Below are 18,410 nucleotides of genomic sequence, written 5' to 3' on the forward strand. Positions count from 1 at the left end.
AATAAACAATCAACATTTCAGGCTGAGATCCTATGTTTTTATTAAGAATAGGAGTTTGGGACATTATGTAGCAACTGAACAAGTTATTGGTGAGGTTGCACCTGCAGCATTTATGATCTTTGTTTCCCTGTTATGGGAAAGATGTCATTAAGCTGGAAAGAGTGTGAAGATGACTTACAAGAATGTTGACAAGGCTCGAAAGACTGTTATAGGAAGAGGTTGGGCACTTTATTTCTTGGAGATATTGAGAGGGGACCTGACAGAGGTGGCTAATAAAATGAGAGGCATAGATACGGTGAATGCACACTGTCTTCCTCCTAGGCAGAGGGAACCAGAAACTAGAGGACATAGGTTTAAGGTGGGAGGGGAAAGAAGATGAGAAGATTAGCTTTCTTTGTCATATCTACATCGAAACATTGAGCCATAAATTGAAATAGGTCATTTGCATCAATGACCAGCACATCGGAATATGTTCTGGGTGCAGCCCGCAAGTGTCACTGTGCTTCTGGGGCCCAGAGCTTACTCACCCGAATCCGTACGTGTTTAGAATGTGTGGAGAAACCCGAGCACCCAGAGGAAACCCCTGTGGTCACGGGGAAAACGTACAGGCGACGGCTGGAATTGAATCCCGATCGCTGATTGCTGGCGCTGTGATAGCATTATGCTAACTGGGACCTGAAAGTCAGCTTTTTTTTTTGGAATGAGCTGCCAGAGGAAGTGGTTGAGGCAGGTACAGTGACAAGATTTAAAAGACATTTGGCCGGTGTATGGATAGGAGGAGTTTAGAGGGACTCTGGGCCAATCGCAGGCAAATAAGACTCACTTAGAAAGGGCATCTTGATTGGTATTGGACTGACGAACCTGGTTCAATTATGTGACTCTTAACTGGGGATTTTAATATCCACAGATCAGGAGCAGTGGGGTTAGAGTGCTGGGGAGGCAGTTTCAGGAATTGGACCCAGTCACACTCCAAGCTGCACTGTGTTCTGCTGAGATATTAGATCAGGAAGTATGAAGATGGAGGGGAACCTGCAGATGGAGGTGCTCCCATGTACTTGAACACATCATGGGTGATATACACTTCAGTTGCAACACGCACATCACGCTGGAGGAACTCAGCAGGTCGGGCAGCATCCGTGGAAATGAACAGTCATCGTTTCAGGCCGAGACTCTTCGTCAGGATGCAGCTGGATGGGAGAAGGGAATGAAATGTTCTGGGATTTTGATGAGGTGCTAATCAAGGGGGGAGGGGGGCTGCTTTCTCAGTGTCCAAGCCAAAGTCGAATTTATTGTCGTAAGTTCAAGTACGTGCGCACAGATGCAATGAAGAGCTTACTTGTAGCAACATCAGAGGCATCACATTGAATAGCAATTCACAGGAAAAGCATAAATGTAAATTATATCAATTTTTACAAGAAAGAACACAATTAGACCAAAAAAAATCAAGTTTAATGCAAAATGATCAAAATAGTCATCGTGTTACTAAGCTGTAGTGATTAGGGTTGGGCCAGTTGGTTCAAGGAACGAATGGTTGAATGGAAGTAACTGTCCTTGAACCTGGTGCAGTGGGACTTCAGGATTCTATACCTCCAGCCCGATGGTGTGAGAAAACAGCATGGCTGTGATGCTGGGGGTCTTTGATGATGGGTGCTGTCCTCTTGCGGCAGCATCTCCTGTGGGTACTACCGATGGTGGGGAAGGAGTCCTTAGTGGAAGGGAGATTGTTGAGAATTGTTGGCGCTGAACTCATCCAGGTGACTGGCAGCATTCCATTACGTTCCTTACATGTGTCTCATGGGTGGTACTTGGCATATCAGCAGATGAGTAACATGCCAGAGGATGACTAGGGTACTGAGCAATTAACAACCAAGTTGCAAAGTTTGCCTCAAAAACTACATGAGCTCAGAGTCTTAGAGCACAGCAGCACAGGAGCATGGCCTTCAGCCTAGCTAAGCTGTGCCCGACATTTTTCTGCCTTGTCCCATCAAAGTACATGTGCCTCCTATCCATGTATGTATCCAAGTTTCTCCTCAATGTTGTCATCGCACTCGCATCGACCACTTCCGCTGGCAGCTCATCGCACTCTCGTGCTACTCTCTGAGTGAAGAAGTTCTCCTTAAATATTTCACCTTTCACACTTAATATATGACCTCTAGTTCTCATTTCACCCAACCTCAGTGGAAAATGCCTGCTTGTATTTGCCCTACCTATACCCCTGATAACTTTGTATACCTCTATCAAATCTCCTAAGCACCAGGCCATGAAGTCCTAACCTTTTCAACCTCAGGTCCTCAAGTCCTGTCAACATCCTTGTAAATTTTCTCTGCACTCTTTCAATCTTATCAATTGCTTTCTGATAGGTAGGTGACCAGAACTGTACACAGTACTCCAAATTTGGCCTTGCCAACATCTTATACAACTTCAACATAATATGAGTTTAGAGATTTCAATCAGCCTCTAGCGCAGAGGTCCCAACCCTTTTTATGCCATAGACCCTTACCATTACCCAATGGATCCACGGACCCCAAGTTGGGAACCCCTGCGGTGATTCAGCCGTCTGTAAAGGCCACACCTTGAGATGGCCAAACAATGAAATATAACTGGGTTAAAATTCTTCACCAGTGTGGGTACTATACCTGTGCCACTTCCATCTGTTTCACCTCACATCGATTTCCGTGGAAGTAACTTTCTGACACAGAGATCAGACTGGTGTGTGCTTTACAACTGCAACAGAAGACAAACTGCTGCCACATTGATTTTGGTAACATTACTGCTGTCATGATAATGCTGTTTGAAGTTGCTCTCAGTGTATCCCCGAAGCCCTTTAGAAGCTATCTTGCCGAGCTTTAACCAGTTTATTATTAATTAAAAGATAAGAAAGTATGTTTCTTTTTAATACTTTTGCCTAGCTGAAGGCCAAATGGATTTGAAGTATTTATATCACAGGGAGTGTCATGAAAGAGAAAGTGAGCTAAGGGATAAACTACATTTGTTTGTTTATTTTTCTATTGAGATATAGTGTAAAATAGGATCATCTGGCCCTTCAAACTGTGCCATCACCATGTGCAGCTGGCAAACTCCCCCCCCCCCACTTTGATTTTTAACCCTAGCCTAACCACCAGACAAGTTACACTGACCAAGTAACTTACAAACCAATATGTCTTTGGACTCGTGGGAGGAAACTGGAGCACCAGGAAGAAACACTCGCAGTCATGGGGAGAATGTACAAGCTCCTTACAGGCAGTGGCAGGAATTAAACCCGGGTCGCTGGTACTATAAAGCATTGTGCGAACCACTAGGCTGCCGTTAATTTGCTATGTTAACTGATGCCGCCCTACAACTCGAGATAAAGTCCATCAGGCACACAAGGGAGATATGAAGAGAATGAAAGGGTACTCTTGTGGGTGGTCGGCATGATCTCTGTGGGCTTAAAGACCTGTTTCCATGCTGTGTGACTCTATTTCCAAAGCAAGTTCTTTCAGCTACAGGGTAACCTAATTAGTTTTAATATCAGAGAGCTGGCATTGCAAGACAGTCAGAAAATCGTATAGTTCGAGATTCAGATTCACTGACATATCACATTCCTTCCTTACCCATTGACCCTAAGTTTACAAACCTCTGCAGCTTTTTACAATATGTGCAGTGACCCCTCCGTTCAGGACGGTGACGCAACCAGTTAGAATGCTCTCCATGGTACATCTGTAGAAATCTGCTAGAGTCTTTAGTGACATAACAGATCTCCTCAAACCCCTAATGAAACATAGCGGCTGTGAAATGTAGTCAATGTTGTCAGTTGGGAAGTATAGCAGCCAATATATACACGTCTCCAAGAGGTCAACCACCATAATAAAATTAAACAGAGGCATCTTTCAAGCCGACTCTCTAAGCCCACTATGGTTTTGTCTAGTCTTAAACCCACTCTCTAATTTACTGACTTGGATACAGTTAAATTCATGTGCCATGGGAGACAGGGAAGAAGGCACAGCAGGAGGAGGTGATAGGCAAGTGGAGAGAAGAAGCCAAAGTGGGGAATAGAAGAAGAAGGAAGGTGGAGGAAAAACAGATTACCAAAAGGAGAAGTCATGCCATCAGGTTGGAGGCTACCTCGACAGTATATAAGGTGTTGCTCCTCCAACCCGCAAGTGTTTCATCATGGCAAGAGAGGAGGCCATGGACCAACATGTTGGAATGGGAATGTGAATAGGAACTAAACTGGTTGGCCACTGGGAAATTGCACTTTTGGTGGATGGAGTGGAGGTGCTTGACAAAGTGGGTCCCCTTATTTATTAATGTGAAGAAGGCTGCATCAGGAGCACTGTAAGCAATAGAGAACCTCAACAGATTTCCTCACATGAAAGCACTGTTTGGGGCCCTAAATGGAGGTAAAGGAGGGGGTAAATGGGAGGTGTAGTATTTCTGTACCTTGCCAGAAGTAAGATTAGTGGAGAGGGATGAATGGACAAGAGAATCACGGAAGGAGCGATCACTGTGGAAGGTGGGGATTAGGTAAAGATGTGTTTGGTGGTAGGATCCCATTGAGGATGGTAGAAATTGCATAGAATTATGTGTTAGGTGCAAAAGCTCATGGGGAGGAAGATAGGCAAAGACAAGAGGAATACTATCCCTGTTGAGGTGACGGGAAGATGGGGTGAGGGGGGATGTCTGGGAAATGGGGTGAGGGCAGAATTAATGGCGGAGGAAAGGGAACCCTGCTCCTTAAAGACAGAGGACATCTCTGGTGTCCTGGAAAGGGAAACCTCATATTGGGAACAGATGCATCAGAGACAAAGGAACTGAGAAAAGGAATAGCATTTTTACAGGAGACATAGTGGGAAGAGGTATGTCAAATACCTGTGGGAATTGGTAGGTTTATAAAAGTTGTTGGTACTCAGTTGTCTCCAGAGAAGGAGACAGAGAGATCATGAATGGGGAGGGTGGTGTCTGAAATGGAATAAGTGAATTTAAGGTTAGGGTGGAAGTTAGGGGCAAAGTTGATGAAACTGGCTACTCTTGAATAAGGAGAAAGTGGGAGGAGCTGAAAGGTTGAGGGTGGGGACCAGTTCTGCCAGACGGAGGGGGGTGGCGGTGGGGGAGAACTGGTTGAATCTGTTGTCAAGAAAGAAGCAGAGAGCTTTAAAACTTCCTTGATAAAGGATAGAAGTGTATAGGGACAGGATAACCATGGTGAAAATGAGGTGCTCAGTGCCAGGGCCAATTTCACAGTATTATGTCAGTATTAATGAATCTGATTCTGCTGCTGGATATGTAAGAAATGGAGAGAGATGGATCATGTCTTGACAAAAAGGCATTTAGTTGTATCATGCTTGGCACTGACATTGTGGGCTAAATATTCTATGTTCTAAATATGACTTGTAAATCAAACCCTTTACAGCAAAGACACAACACTGCTTTTAGTGGACTTTCCACATTGGGGCCCTGCAGGCTTTGAGTGAATTAGGATTGACAATTAATTTCTTAGTTCAGTGGGTCGCAATGTATTTTGCTCACAGTGTTGGCAGAGACTTGAAAAGCTGGTATTACAAGCAATCAGTGTCAGTAGTGATGAATGAAGGGGCGTTGCAACAGCTTTCATCGCGCAGGAAACAAACCACTGGAGGAGTTCCTGAGGGGCAACAACATCTGTGGGGGTAAAGGAACTCCTGACTCAGTCCCAGTGCAGGATCTTGACCTGAAACGTTGACTGTTCATATTTATTTATTGAGATACAGTGCAGAGTTGGCCCTTCCAGCTCTTAAAGTCACACCACCCAGCAATCCCCTCATTTAACCCTAGCCTAATCATGGGACAATTCAAAATGACCAATTAACCTGGAGGTCTTTGGACTGTGGGAGGAAACCAGAGCATCCGGAGGAAACCTGTGCAGTCATGGGAAGAACGTACAAACTCCTTACAGGCAGCAGCGGGGATTGAACCTGGGAAGTCTGTACTATAAAGCGTTGTGCTAACCACTATGCTACCGTGCCGCCCCTTTCCCCTCTCCACTCAGTCCTGTACTGGGTTTCAACCCGAAGCACTGACAGATCTCTTCCTACAGATGCTACCCAGTCTGCTGAGTTCCTCCAGGTTGCTTCTTGCTGCAGGTTCCAGCATCCACAGCCTCTCATGACTCAGTTTTCACTCAGCGCCCTGTGAACCAATAGAAACATTGTCTGTGGAACTAAGACATACTTAGTGGAGACTTCCAGGTTTCTGTTACGCTGTCAGACGTCAGTGCACATAAATCTAGTGACATATATCTTTATACCCACAGGTTTTCCAGTGACACCCAGGACAGCTTCTACCCTGTTGTCATAAAACTCTTGTAACATTTTAAAAAAAACTTTGGATAGGTTGATTAATGGAAGGATATGATGCAGGTGTAAGTAGATGGAAGTAGGCAGAAGATCAGGTCGACATAGACAGATGGGCACAAGAGCCTGTGGTAGTGCTTTATGTCTTGAACAAACCTCTCGCACAATAAAGATAAACTTTTGATCTCTCTCTCTCTATATATATATATATACTGCTTTTTATCTTCTGTTGCCACAAAACAACAGATTTTATGATATATGTCAGTGGAGACCAAAAGTTCATCTTTTAGCACGAGAGTCTGATTACAGCAGGGTTGAAGCTGTCCTCGAGCTTGGTGGTACGTGTTCTCAAGCTTCTGTATCTTGCTCCAGGATACCAAATTGAGAGTGGGATATCACTTTCTTTTATCTTTAGTTTGTAAAGGAAAAAAGGGGTTGTTGATAGGGGAGGAATAATTTCTTAGTGTTCTTTCCTCTCTGTGTAATGCAGACTCTTCCCTCAACTTGAAGCAATGCATTTAATATGGGTAACAGAGATTTACCTGGTACATAGAGAACAGGAATAGGACACTCTGTCCATCTAGTCCATGCTAGTATTTATGCTAGCATCACTCCAGAGAGCTGTATGCGCCCAGGACAAAGAAGGGGGCAGGAAAGTCATAGTGGACACTAGCAACCCTGCAAACTACTTTTTGCAAAAGCTCCCTTCTGGAAAGCACTATGAGACTACTAAATCTGAAACTTTACGCTATCTTAAAAGCTTCTTCCACAGGCAGATTATCTGATCAAACATTCTAGCTAGCTCCCCCCAGCCCCTCTATCTATTACTCTGCACTATAAATACTTTAAACCACTTTTTAAATGCTTTTTACATTGTAAGTATATGTTGCTTTGTATAAATACACTTCTAATTCCCTATCTGTCTAACCTCTAACTTTTATTTTTTATTGATGTATTTTTATTTATATAAATATATTTTGATACTTCTTTATTATTTTGAATTGTTAAATGTTATTCTTTGTTGTGTGTTGTACCCAGACCACCTCACCATGGCAAATTCCAAATACATGTAAATCTGTTTTTATTTATTTATTGTTTAGAGGTTCAGTGTGATTTGGGCACCTCCACCCCTTCAAGCCATGCTGCCCAGAAACCCCTGATAACGCTGATTTAACCCTAACCTAATCGCAGGACAATTTACAATGGCCATTTAATCTACCCGAATGTCTTTGGACTGTGGGAGGGAACTGGAGAACCCCGGAAATCCTACGCATTCCACGGGAAGGACGTACAGACTTCTTATAGAGGATGCCGGGATTGAACTCTGAATTCTGATGCCCAGAGCCGTAATGTCATCTTGCTAACTGCTACACTGCTGTGGTACCCAAATCTATATGGTGAATAAAGTTGATCAGTGATTCTTAATCCTACATGTGGGCCTCTTCCCACCTTTTATTCCACCCCACCAGTATAAACTCCTGTTCTATTTGTCCATACATTTACAATGTTCATCTTCCCCTTGACATAAGTCTTTCTTTCAGGAAAAGGTGTAAATAAGGTTGAAAGAGTACAGATACAATTTACAAGGATGTTGCCAGAACTGGAAGACCTGACTTATAAGGAAAGATTGAATAGGTCAGGACTTTATTCCTTGGAATGTAGAAGATTAGGAGGATATTTGACAGCTGTGTAAAAAAATTATAAGGGAGTATAGATAGGGTAAATACAAACAGGCTTTTTCCTCTGAGGCTGGGTGCCACTACAACTAGAGGTCATAGGTTAAAGGTGAAATGTTTAAGGGGATCATGAAGGGAAACTTCTTCACTCAGAGGGTACTGAGGGTTTGAATGAGCTGCCAAAGCAAAGGGTACATGTGAGCTCGATTTCAACATTTAAGAGAAGTTTGGGATGGGAGGAGTGTGGTCCTGGTGCAAGTCGGTGGTACTAGGCAGTTTAAGTGGTTCAGCATGGACCAGATGGGCCAACTGGCCTGTTTCTGTGCTGTACATTTTTATGCCGCTTTCCCATCGTTCTCATTACCTTAAAGAAACTTTACTTCAATTCCCAGTTAGATGTGCTGGTGACTCGCCTATCAGTGCACTAATGAAAAATTATGCAAATTCCACTCTCCAGTTTAATGGTGCAAATGCTATTCTTCATTCGGGTTAATTTGCAAAACAGGTCTGCTGTAACTTGTGCTATTATTTAATGGGATTTAAATGAATATTTATTCTGATCTCATCTGTGACAACGAGTGAATGGTTTGCACTGAAACTGTTCCTCTGCAACTGTCAATGAAATGAATATGACCACAGTCACAAATAAATCATTCAGATCTTTACAACAACCTGTTTATGCATCTGCACCAATGAGTATTTGCAGGGCATTATTTAAAGGAGCCTGGTCATAATCAAAGGTAGGCAGTGTTAGATCAATGGTGCATCAGGCACTGCTTTAGCAGGTCTAACAAGACAGTCTAAAATTAACTTCTCATTCAAGAAACCCCATTGATTAAATGCCTGGTTAAGAAAGCAGAATCTCCTGTCAGGCACCAAAGTGCCAATAATCAGAATTGGCAAGTGATGTCGATGTAACTGTCTCCATGGCCCACAATCTCTGTGGTACTCACCCACCCACTCTCTGACAGCATGGAATCATAATCACTAGAAGTCATGCAGATGCCAGAAACCTAGAGTCACACACACACACACACACACACACACACAATATACTGGAGGAACTCAGCAGGTCAGGCAGCTTCTATGGAGAGGAATAGAGTCGACTCAGGTGCCAATGAGGGTTCTTGGCCTGAACTGTTGATGATTTATTGGCTCTCTGATGCGTTATCAATAACTCCAGGAGACTGGAAGCAGGGTACAAAATGATAGGCTTTTATTAACAGCGAAAATGAGCACGACATCTCGGAGACTGAGGGAGGAGCAGTGCCCCAATCACCTTTATAGAGGGGTCTGTGGGAGGAGCCAAAGGAGCAGTCAGCAGAGGGGTGTATCCAGACAGGTATACATGGTTTACCACACTCTCCTTAATCTGTTTGGGGAAAATGGTAGAGAGCAACCATCTATTGACTGTATCCTAGGATTCGGTCCCGGCAATGATAAAGGGTTGACTTCTGAGACCCAATGAAGGGTCCAGGCCAGAAACATCAATTGTTTATTCCTCTCCATGTATCCTGCCTGACATGCTGAGTTCCTTCAGCATTTTAGAGTCATTAGAAAAGTACAGCTCAGAAACAGGCCTTTCAGCTCAACTAGACTATGCCTAACCATTTAAACTGCCTACTCCCATATGAACCGGTGCTGGGACTGTAGCCCTTCATTCCCCTATTAGCCATGTACCTATCCAAACTTCTCTTAAACATTGAAACTGAGCTCTTATCCACCACTTGTGCTGGCAGCACGTTCCATACTCTTACAACCCTCTGAGTGAAGAAGTTTTCCCTCATGTTCCCATTAAACTTATCACCTTTCACTCTTAACCTATGCCTTAATCAACCTCAGCGGAAAAAGCTTGCTTGCCTTTACCCTACATATATCTCTCATAATTTTGTATACCTCTATCAAATCTCCCCTTAACCTTCTACATTCCAAGAAGTCCTAACCTATTCAATATTTTCTTAAAACTCAGGTTCTCCAGTCCTGGCAACATCTTTGTACATTTTCTCTCTACTCCCTCAACCTTATTTACATCTTTCCCATAGGTAGGTGACCAAAACTGTCCACAATACTCCAAATTAGATCTCACCAACGTCATATACAACTTCAATATAACATCCCATCTCCTGTACTCAGTATTTTGATTTATAAAGGCCAATGTGCCAACACCTCACCCTTGTCTACATTAAATTCCATCTGCCATTTTTCAGCCCATTTTTCCAGCTGATCCAGAGATCCAGATCCCACTTGAAGGTCTGATAGACTTCTTTGCTGTCCACCCCCAGTCTTCCTGATCAAGTTAACCACATTATCATCCAGATCGTTAATATGGATGACGTACAACAACAGACTAACAGCAAAACACAACAGACTAGAGAGTAAATTGTGAACAGCAAGACTTAGATAGTTACTTTATTGATCCCAAAGGAAATTAGAGTGTCACATTAGCAGTGCAAGTGCACAGATATATGCAATTCAGTGTAGGCAATGCCCATATCATATACACAGGGGAGACAGGCAACAGCCTAAGAGCCAGACTCAAAGGGCACCTCTGTAATATTGCAAGGGAAGACCAGAACAGACCTGTTGGCAGACATTTCCAGCAGCATGGACTCCATTGGAGATCCTGGACCTGGAAATGGACATGAACTGGTCAAACCTTTAAAGAAAAAGAGTAGGGAGAAAATGGATTGAAACCTACTCCCCAAATGGTCCAAACAAAACTTGTGAACTAGGCCAAGAAACAAAACCTACTCCCCAATTGGTCAAAATTATCTCTGGGAAGTGAAACTTCCCATAGAATGGGGCTGACCTGGCAGCAATTTCTGTTTTTACTGCAGGTTTCCCATGTGGAGTACTCTGTTCAGTTCAAGTCACCTCATAAACATGTACAGCTGCCTTACTTGCTGAAATTCTGATCACTTCATTACATATAATGCCTTAAGTACTGAGTATTTCTAGTATTTTTTAACTCAATCCCTTACTTTATTGTAGTATAACGCAACGGTGGAATGATAAAGATTGGGAATGTAGAAAGAGCAAAGAAGATAAAGTTGAAGATTAAAGATTAATTTTATTTGCCTCATGTGCGATGAAAAGCTGCAGTGAAATGTGCCATTTGCATCTAATCAAATCAGTGGGGATTATATTGAGCAGTCCACAAATATCGCCACGCTTCCAGTGCCAACATAGCATGCCCACGACTCACCCTAACAGTACATCTTCAGAATGTGGGAGGAAACCAGAGCACCCGGAGGAAACCCACAGGCTCATGGGGAGAACCTACCAACTCTTTACAGACATCAGCAGGAATCGAGACTCAATTGGTAATTGCTGGCACTCATGCCACCCTCTGGGCCAGTGGAATTTACGGAGATAAGAGGCTGAGTCTTCATTGGGTATTTAGTCTATAAATCAATCTCAGACTGTCTTCTTTATTAATGAGAAACAGTAACTGGGCTCTTCCTGTGTCAGTTGCAATGTTACTTTGAGATGGGAAAGAGTTCTGAAAGCTGCATTTCTCACATTCTCCCTTTCTTTATTTCAGAACAAAGTGTTAAACGTGGATGGAGTGAAGGTTAAGCTACAGGTAGGTCAGTCTTCCAATCCCGGCTCTAACTGACGGGGGAACAGATGTGTGAGGTTACACAATAAAATAAGTTTCTTTTGTCCTTGTTCATGTATAGTTTCTCATGATTCTACTGTCTTTATTTTCTTTTCCTGTAAATGCCTGCAAGAGAATGAATCTCAAGAAGGCGTATGGTGACGTATATGTACTTTGATAAGGCATCACCCAGAACCATTAACTGAGACTGATGGATACATCTCCTAAGTGTTATCCAGGCAGTTCCTGCCTCACATAAATGAGGGGGATCACGTAAAAGCAAGGGGCAGACAATGGTGTAACAGTTAGTGTAATGCTTTTCCAGCACCAATGATTGTTGATCAGGGTTTAATTCTAACCACTGCCTGTAAGGGTTTTGTACATTCTTCCCGTGACCATAACATCTCCTCCTCGCTAACGATCAACACTGGTGCTCCTCAAGGATGCGTACTTACCCCATTGCTCTACTCTCTCTACACCCATGATTCCCCATTTACATGACAATGAACCCATGGGCACTACGTCAGTTCTTTTTTCCCTCTCTTTTTGCTCTACTTATTTAACTTAATTTTCTTTATATATTATATAAAATTTATTCATTCATTCATTGGAATTTACATTTTTTATTATGTATTGCAATATGGTGGTAGTTGCCCATTGTGTCCAACGATGACAGGAAACCTGTGTGGGGGAGTTTTTAGAATAGAAAAGCCATTGCGCTGGCACAGTTCTGCTCTCTCTTCTTCAAAAGTCCGGGTCCAGTGGTACCCATCACAAATGTCACAAACTGGGGTCTCCCTTCTTTGCAGTGGATGACCAAGCCGTCTTCTACGGCTCGTCATGCTGACGCAAGGCAACAAATTTCACGACGAATGCTGGTGTTATTAAACCTGATCCTGGTGAGGTTCCCCCCCACCTCCCCACATCCGAAAGACATAGGGGTTAGGGTTAGTAGGTCATGACCACACTGCGTTGGTGTCAGAAGCATTTTGACACTTGCAGGCTTGTTGCAGACAACGTATTTCAGAGTATGCTTCTGTGTACCGTTTGTACATGAGACAAAGCTAATCTAAAAGATAATCTGAATTTTAAATGTCAGCCGATTTCTCTGCAAGTCGGAAACATCCATGCTCAATAGCTTCTTATCGCTGTACATACGGCTTGTGTGATTCTTTTATTCTGAATCAGAAACAGATTTAGTGACAGTGACGCATGTTTTGAAATATGTTCTGAACATTCTAACTGGCTGCGTCACTGTCTGCTATGGGGGTGTGGGAGGAGGCCACTGCACTGGATCAAAGTAAACTGCAGAGAGTTGTAAGCTCAGCTCCATCGTGGGCACAAGCCTCCACGGCATCCAGGACATCTTCAAGGAGCGATGCGTCAAAAAGACGGTATCCATCATTAAGGATCCCCATCACCCAGGACATGCACTGACCATCAGGAAGGAGGTACTGAAGCCTGAAGGCACACACTCGATGATTCAGGAACAGCTTCTTCCCTTCTGACATCTGATTTCTGAATGGACATTGAATCCATGAACACTACCTCACCACTTTTATTTTTGCACTGCTTATTTCATTTATGCATGGCATCCTTTAACCTCGCGAGACCATGGAACTGCACCTGGGAAGTCTTCTCCAAGGTGCAGGGCGGGGCAAGGTTGTATGGAAGACCGGCTGTTGCCCATACAGCAAGTCTCCCCTCTCCACGATACCAGTGTTGTCCAAGGGAAGGGCAAGGGCCGATACAGCTCGGCACCAGTGACGTTACATGAGTTGCCAGAACGAGATTGTAGGCAATGTCGGACTGCCTTAGGGACTCCAGCTCCGGATTTGTCCTCAGGGTTTACTCCCGAAGCCTTTCCCATGTGTGGGTATGGCCGCAAGGCAGCGGAGGTTTGAAATCAGAGTTTTCCCTCTCTTAGATGGACTGCCTTCCCAGGCTGATGAGCTCCATCTCCATCTAGCATTGCATTGTACTGCTGCCACAACGACAACAAATCTCACGAAATATCCGGTGATATTAAACCTGATTCTGATTCTGAAATTTGTTGTTTTGTGGCAGTGGTACAGTGCAATAGGATAAAAATTTACTCTGCAATAATAAAAAGACATAGAATATAAATAGATAGTGCAAAAAGAAAATAAAATAGTCAGTAGTGTTCATGAGTTCATGGACCATTCAGAAATCTGATAGCAGAGAGGAAGGAGCTGCTCCTCAAAGTTCAAAGTAAATTTACTATTGGAGTATATTTATGTCACCGTATACGACCTGAGATTCATTTTCTTGCAGGCATTCACAGTAGAGCACAGAAATAATAAGTATCAAATCAGTGAAAAACTACATACAAAGGCTGCCGAGCCAACAACGTGCAAAAGATGACAAACTGTGCTAATACAAAAAATAATAACTATAATAAATAGTACTGAGAATACAAGTCACAAGAGTCCTTGAAAGTGAGTCCATAAGTTGTGTTATCAACTTAGTGTCGAGTTGAGTAAAATTATCCATGCTGGTTCAGCAGCCTGATTGTCAAAGGGTATGAACTGAAATATTGAGTGGGCGTCTTCAGGCTCTTGTACCTCCTTGATGGTAGTAATGAAAATAAGGCATATCCAAGATGGTGAAGGGTCCCTACAGATGAATGCTACCTCTCTGTAGCATTCAGTTTTGAATAATCTCTATAACCTCATAATTAAACTAAAGGAATATATACTGTAGTCATTAATGAGCACTGAAACATTTTATTATTATAGCCATCTTGAAAAATGTATGGAAGAATTTGCTCAAATTCAGTTTTCTGTAACCTGGGGCACACCCGTTTCTTTGGAAAATCTCTTGCAGCTTAAGGAAGTGAATATTTCTGTAGCGAGTCTCTAGTGACATGGAGGAGAAAGTGTTCTTTACTTTGACCTGAGGTGTGCTTAAGCAAAGTACAGTCAGATGCCTCCTATTTGTCATGTCCTTTAAATCAAAGGAGCTTGAAAATGAGATTAACATAATCACTTTATATGTGAATTCTTGATTACTTATATAGTTCGACTGTGAAGGCTAATCCTAACTAATTCTTATCTTTATTTGAAGGCTATAGTGTTTCTCATTTGAGGCTGTGCCAATTATTTTAAATGGGCATTACAAAATCACTTGGCAGTCTTTTTAAAGCTGTCTCCTTGTTTTTCTTGCGGTCACTGTTCCTCAGTCAATAACACTGAAATGTGTTACCTGACCAGTTCAAAGTTCAAAGTAAAATGTATTATCAGAGTCCGTACATGTCACCACATGCAACCCAGTGGGCATACTCAGCAAATCTATAGAACAGTAACTGTAAACAGGATCAATGGACAACAAACTGTGCAAATGCAGATATATATATAAAAAAAACAATAAATAAAGAGCATGAAATAACAAGATAAAAAGTACTTAAAGTGAGACGATCGGCTGTGGGAACATCGGAAATAGAATGTGCCTTTATCTCCTTTTGTCCAAGGGCTGGTTGGTTGAGGGGTAGCAACAGTTACTGAACCTGGTGTTGTGAGTCCTGAGGCTATTGTACCTTCTACCTGATGGCAGCAGTGAGAAAAGAGCACGGCCTGATGGTGAGGATCTCTGAAGATGGATACTGCTTTTCTACTGCAACGTTTCATATAGATGAGCTCAGTGACTGGGAGGGTAATACTGGGCCAAATCCGTTGCCTTTTGTAGGATTTTCCGCACATTCCACCACACATCTGTAGAAGTTTGCCAAGGGTTTTGTTAACATGCTGTATCTCTGTAGACTCCTGAGGAAGTAGAGGTGCTGTCCTGCTTTCTTTGCAATTATATTTATATGATGGGTCCAGGACAGGTCCTCTGAGATAGTGACACCCAGGAATTTAAAGTTACTGACTCTCCACCTCTGATCCTCTGATTACTAGCTCATGGACCTCTGGTTTCCCTCTCCTGAAGTCTATAATCACTTCCTTGGTCTTATTGACGTTGTTGTTATTATTCTACACAGCCAAATTTACAATCTCTCTCCTGTATACTGATTCATCACCATTTTTGATACAGCCCACAACAAACCTGTATATGGTATTGGAGCTGTACTTGGCCACAAAATCAAGGTGTAAAGGGGGCTAGGCACGCACCCCTGTTGTGCTCCTGTGCTGATGGAGATTGTGAAGGAGATGTCTTTGACGATCTGAAATGTCTAAAGTCTACAAGTGAGGAAATCCAGGATCCAATCGCCCAAGGGGTATTGGGGCCTTTAAGTCTTTGAGTTTACTGATTAGTTTTGAAGGGGTGATGATGTTAAATGCTGAGCTGTAATTGATAAAGAGCATCCTGATGTATGCACCTTTGCTGTCTAGATGTTCCAAGGTTGTGTAGGGAGTCAATGAGATGGCACCTGCTGTAGACCTGTTGCTTCTGTAGGTGAATTGGAGCAGATCCAAGTCATCACTCAGGCAGGAGCTGATGTGCTTCAACACCAGCCACTCAAAACACTTCATCACTGTGGATGTAAGTGCCAAGCAGGATCTCATGGTGGCTATCCATTTCAATTTGACTTCCCATTTCCACTCCAATATATCTGTCCCTTATCTCCTCTACTTGCCATGATGAGGGCAAATTCAGCGTAGAGAAGCAACACACACAAAATGCTGGAGGAACTCAGCAGGTCAGGCAGTATCTGTGGAAAAGAGTAAACAGTCTACATTTCAGGCCGAGCTCCTCCAGCATTTTGTGTGTGTTGCTTTGGACTTCCAGCATCTGCAGATTATCTTGTGCTTGCAACGGAGAAGCAACACCTCAGACTCTGTCTGGGAGCCTCCAATCTGGTGGTGTGGACATCAATTTCTCTAACTTCTAGCAGTTTTGATAGGAGAGGAGAATGGGAAAAGAGGCCCTCGTGGCTCTTCCTACAAATGTGGTATATTCTCCCGTACTTGGCATCTTGCGGTTTGTGCTTTGGAAGTGTTGTATCTAATTAGCGCAAGTGCTCGCGAGGCATTGATGTCATCTCAAAAACCGCAAAGAGTTGTGGACACAGCTCAGAGCATCAGGACCCCAGACTCAACTCTATTGATTCTGTCTGCACTTCTCACTGTCTCAGTAAAGCAGCCAGCATAATTAAAAGACCCCACCCACCCCAGGTATTCTCTCTTCTCTCACCATCCATTGGGCAGAAGATTCAAAAGCTTGAAAGCATACCCTACCAGGTGCAAGGACAGCTTCTACCTCGCTGTTAAGAGTCTATTGAGTGGATCTCTTGTACGATAATGTGACGCTTGGTCAATCTCTTTATGGCCTTGCATCTTATTGTCTGCCTGCACTGTCTATATCACGGTAACACTATATTCTGCATTCTGTTATTGTTTTCCCTTGTACTACCTCAATGTGATTACAAAATCTGTATGGATGCCAGGTGAAGCAGATCTGCACCTCAGTGCATCTGACTATAATAAACCAATTTATCAAAATGAATAGAAACATAGAAAATAGGTGCAGGAGTAGGCCATTTGGCCCTTCAAGCCTGCACCACCATTCAGTATGATCATGGCTGATCATCCAACTCAGAACCCTGTACCTGCTTTATCTCCATACCCCCTGATCCCTTTAGCCACAAGGGCAATATCTAACTTCCTCTTAAATATAGCCAATGAACCGGCCTCAATTGTTTCCTGTGGCAGAGAATTCCACAGATTCACCACTCTCTGTGTGAAGAAGTTTTTCCTCATCTCAGTCCTAAAATGCTTCCCCTTTATCCTTAAACTGTGACCCCTCGTTCTGGACTTCCGCAACATCAGAAACAATCTTCCTGCATCTAGCCTGTAGAATTTTATACGTTTGAATAAGATCCCCCCTCAATCTTCTAAATTCCAGTGAGTATAAGCGTAGTCGATCCAGTCTATCTTCATATGAAAGTCTTGCCATCCCAGGAATCAATCTGGTGAACCTTCTCTGTACTCCCTCTATGGCAAGAATGTCTTTCCTCAGATTAGGGGACCAAAACTGCACACAATATTCTGGAAGCCGTCTCACCAAGACCTTGTACAACTGCAGTAGAACCTCCCTGTTCCTGTACTCAAATCCTTTTGCTATGAATGCCAACATACCATTTGCCTTTTTCATTGCCTGCTGTACCTGCATGCCCACCTTCAATGACTGGTGTACAATGACACCCAGGTCTCGTTGCATCTCCCCTTTTCCTAATCGGCCACCGTTCGGATAATAATCTGTTTTCCTGTTCTTGCAACCAAAGTGGATAACCTCACATTTATCCACATTAAATTGCATCTGCCATGAATTTGCCCACTCACCTAACCTATCCAAGTCACCCTGCATCCTCTTAGCATCCTCCTCACAGATAACACCGCTGTCCAGCTTCGTGTCATCCATAAACTTGGAGATGCTGCATTTAATTCCCTCGTCTAAATCATTAATATGTGTAACCCCCTGGGTCGCCTCAGGCTCGCTCAGCTCGTTCTCGTCCAGGGGGAACAGCCTCCGGCCCTGCCAAACTGGGTAATCAGCTGGTGTGGATGCTGTGTGATATCCCCGCCTCGCCCAAAAACAGACAGGACACCATATGCGATTAAATGAGTACAATTTATAAAGGTTACTATAACTAAGTGATTAATAACGATACAGTATATATGAAGAAAAAAAATAAAGAAAAGGCGCCAAACTTATCAAAGTCCAAACCACTTCGTGCACAACCGTTGGAGCTCAATTACTGAAGTCTTCTGGCCACCATTCGATCCCCTCCGAACTCCTCGACTCGCAGCTTAGGACCATCCGAAGTGGTCAACCAAGCACATCTAGCTTCATCTCCTCTCC

General features: G+C 43.2%; 1 protein-coding gene across 1 annotated transcript in view; it reads left to right on the plus strand.

Annotated features, from left to right (window-relative positions):
- Positions 1-18,410, plus strand: part of LOC132399094 (ras-related protein Rab-26-like) — a 425,754-nt gene that overhangs the window by 211,331 nt on the left and 196,013 nt on the right. Inside the window, exon 3 of the mRNA XM_059979057.1 lies at positions 11,532-11,573. Within this exon, the coding sequence (XP_059835040.1) occupies positions 11,532-11,573 (42 nt within the window). The remainder of the gene's footprint in view (positions 1-11,531; positions 11,574-18,410) is intronic.

The sequence above is a fragment of the Hypanus sabinus genome, chromosome 9, assembly GCF_030144855.1.
Source record: "Hypanus sabinus isolate sHypSab1 chromosome 9, sHypSab1.hap1, whole genome shotgun sequence".
Lineage (NCBI taxonomy): Eukaryota > Metazoa > Chordata > Chondrichthyes > Myliobatiformes > Dasyatidae > Hypanus > Hypanus sabinus.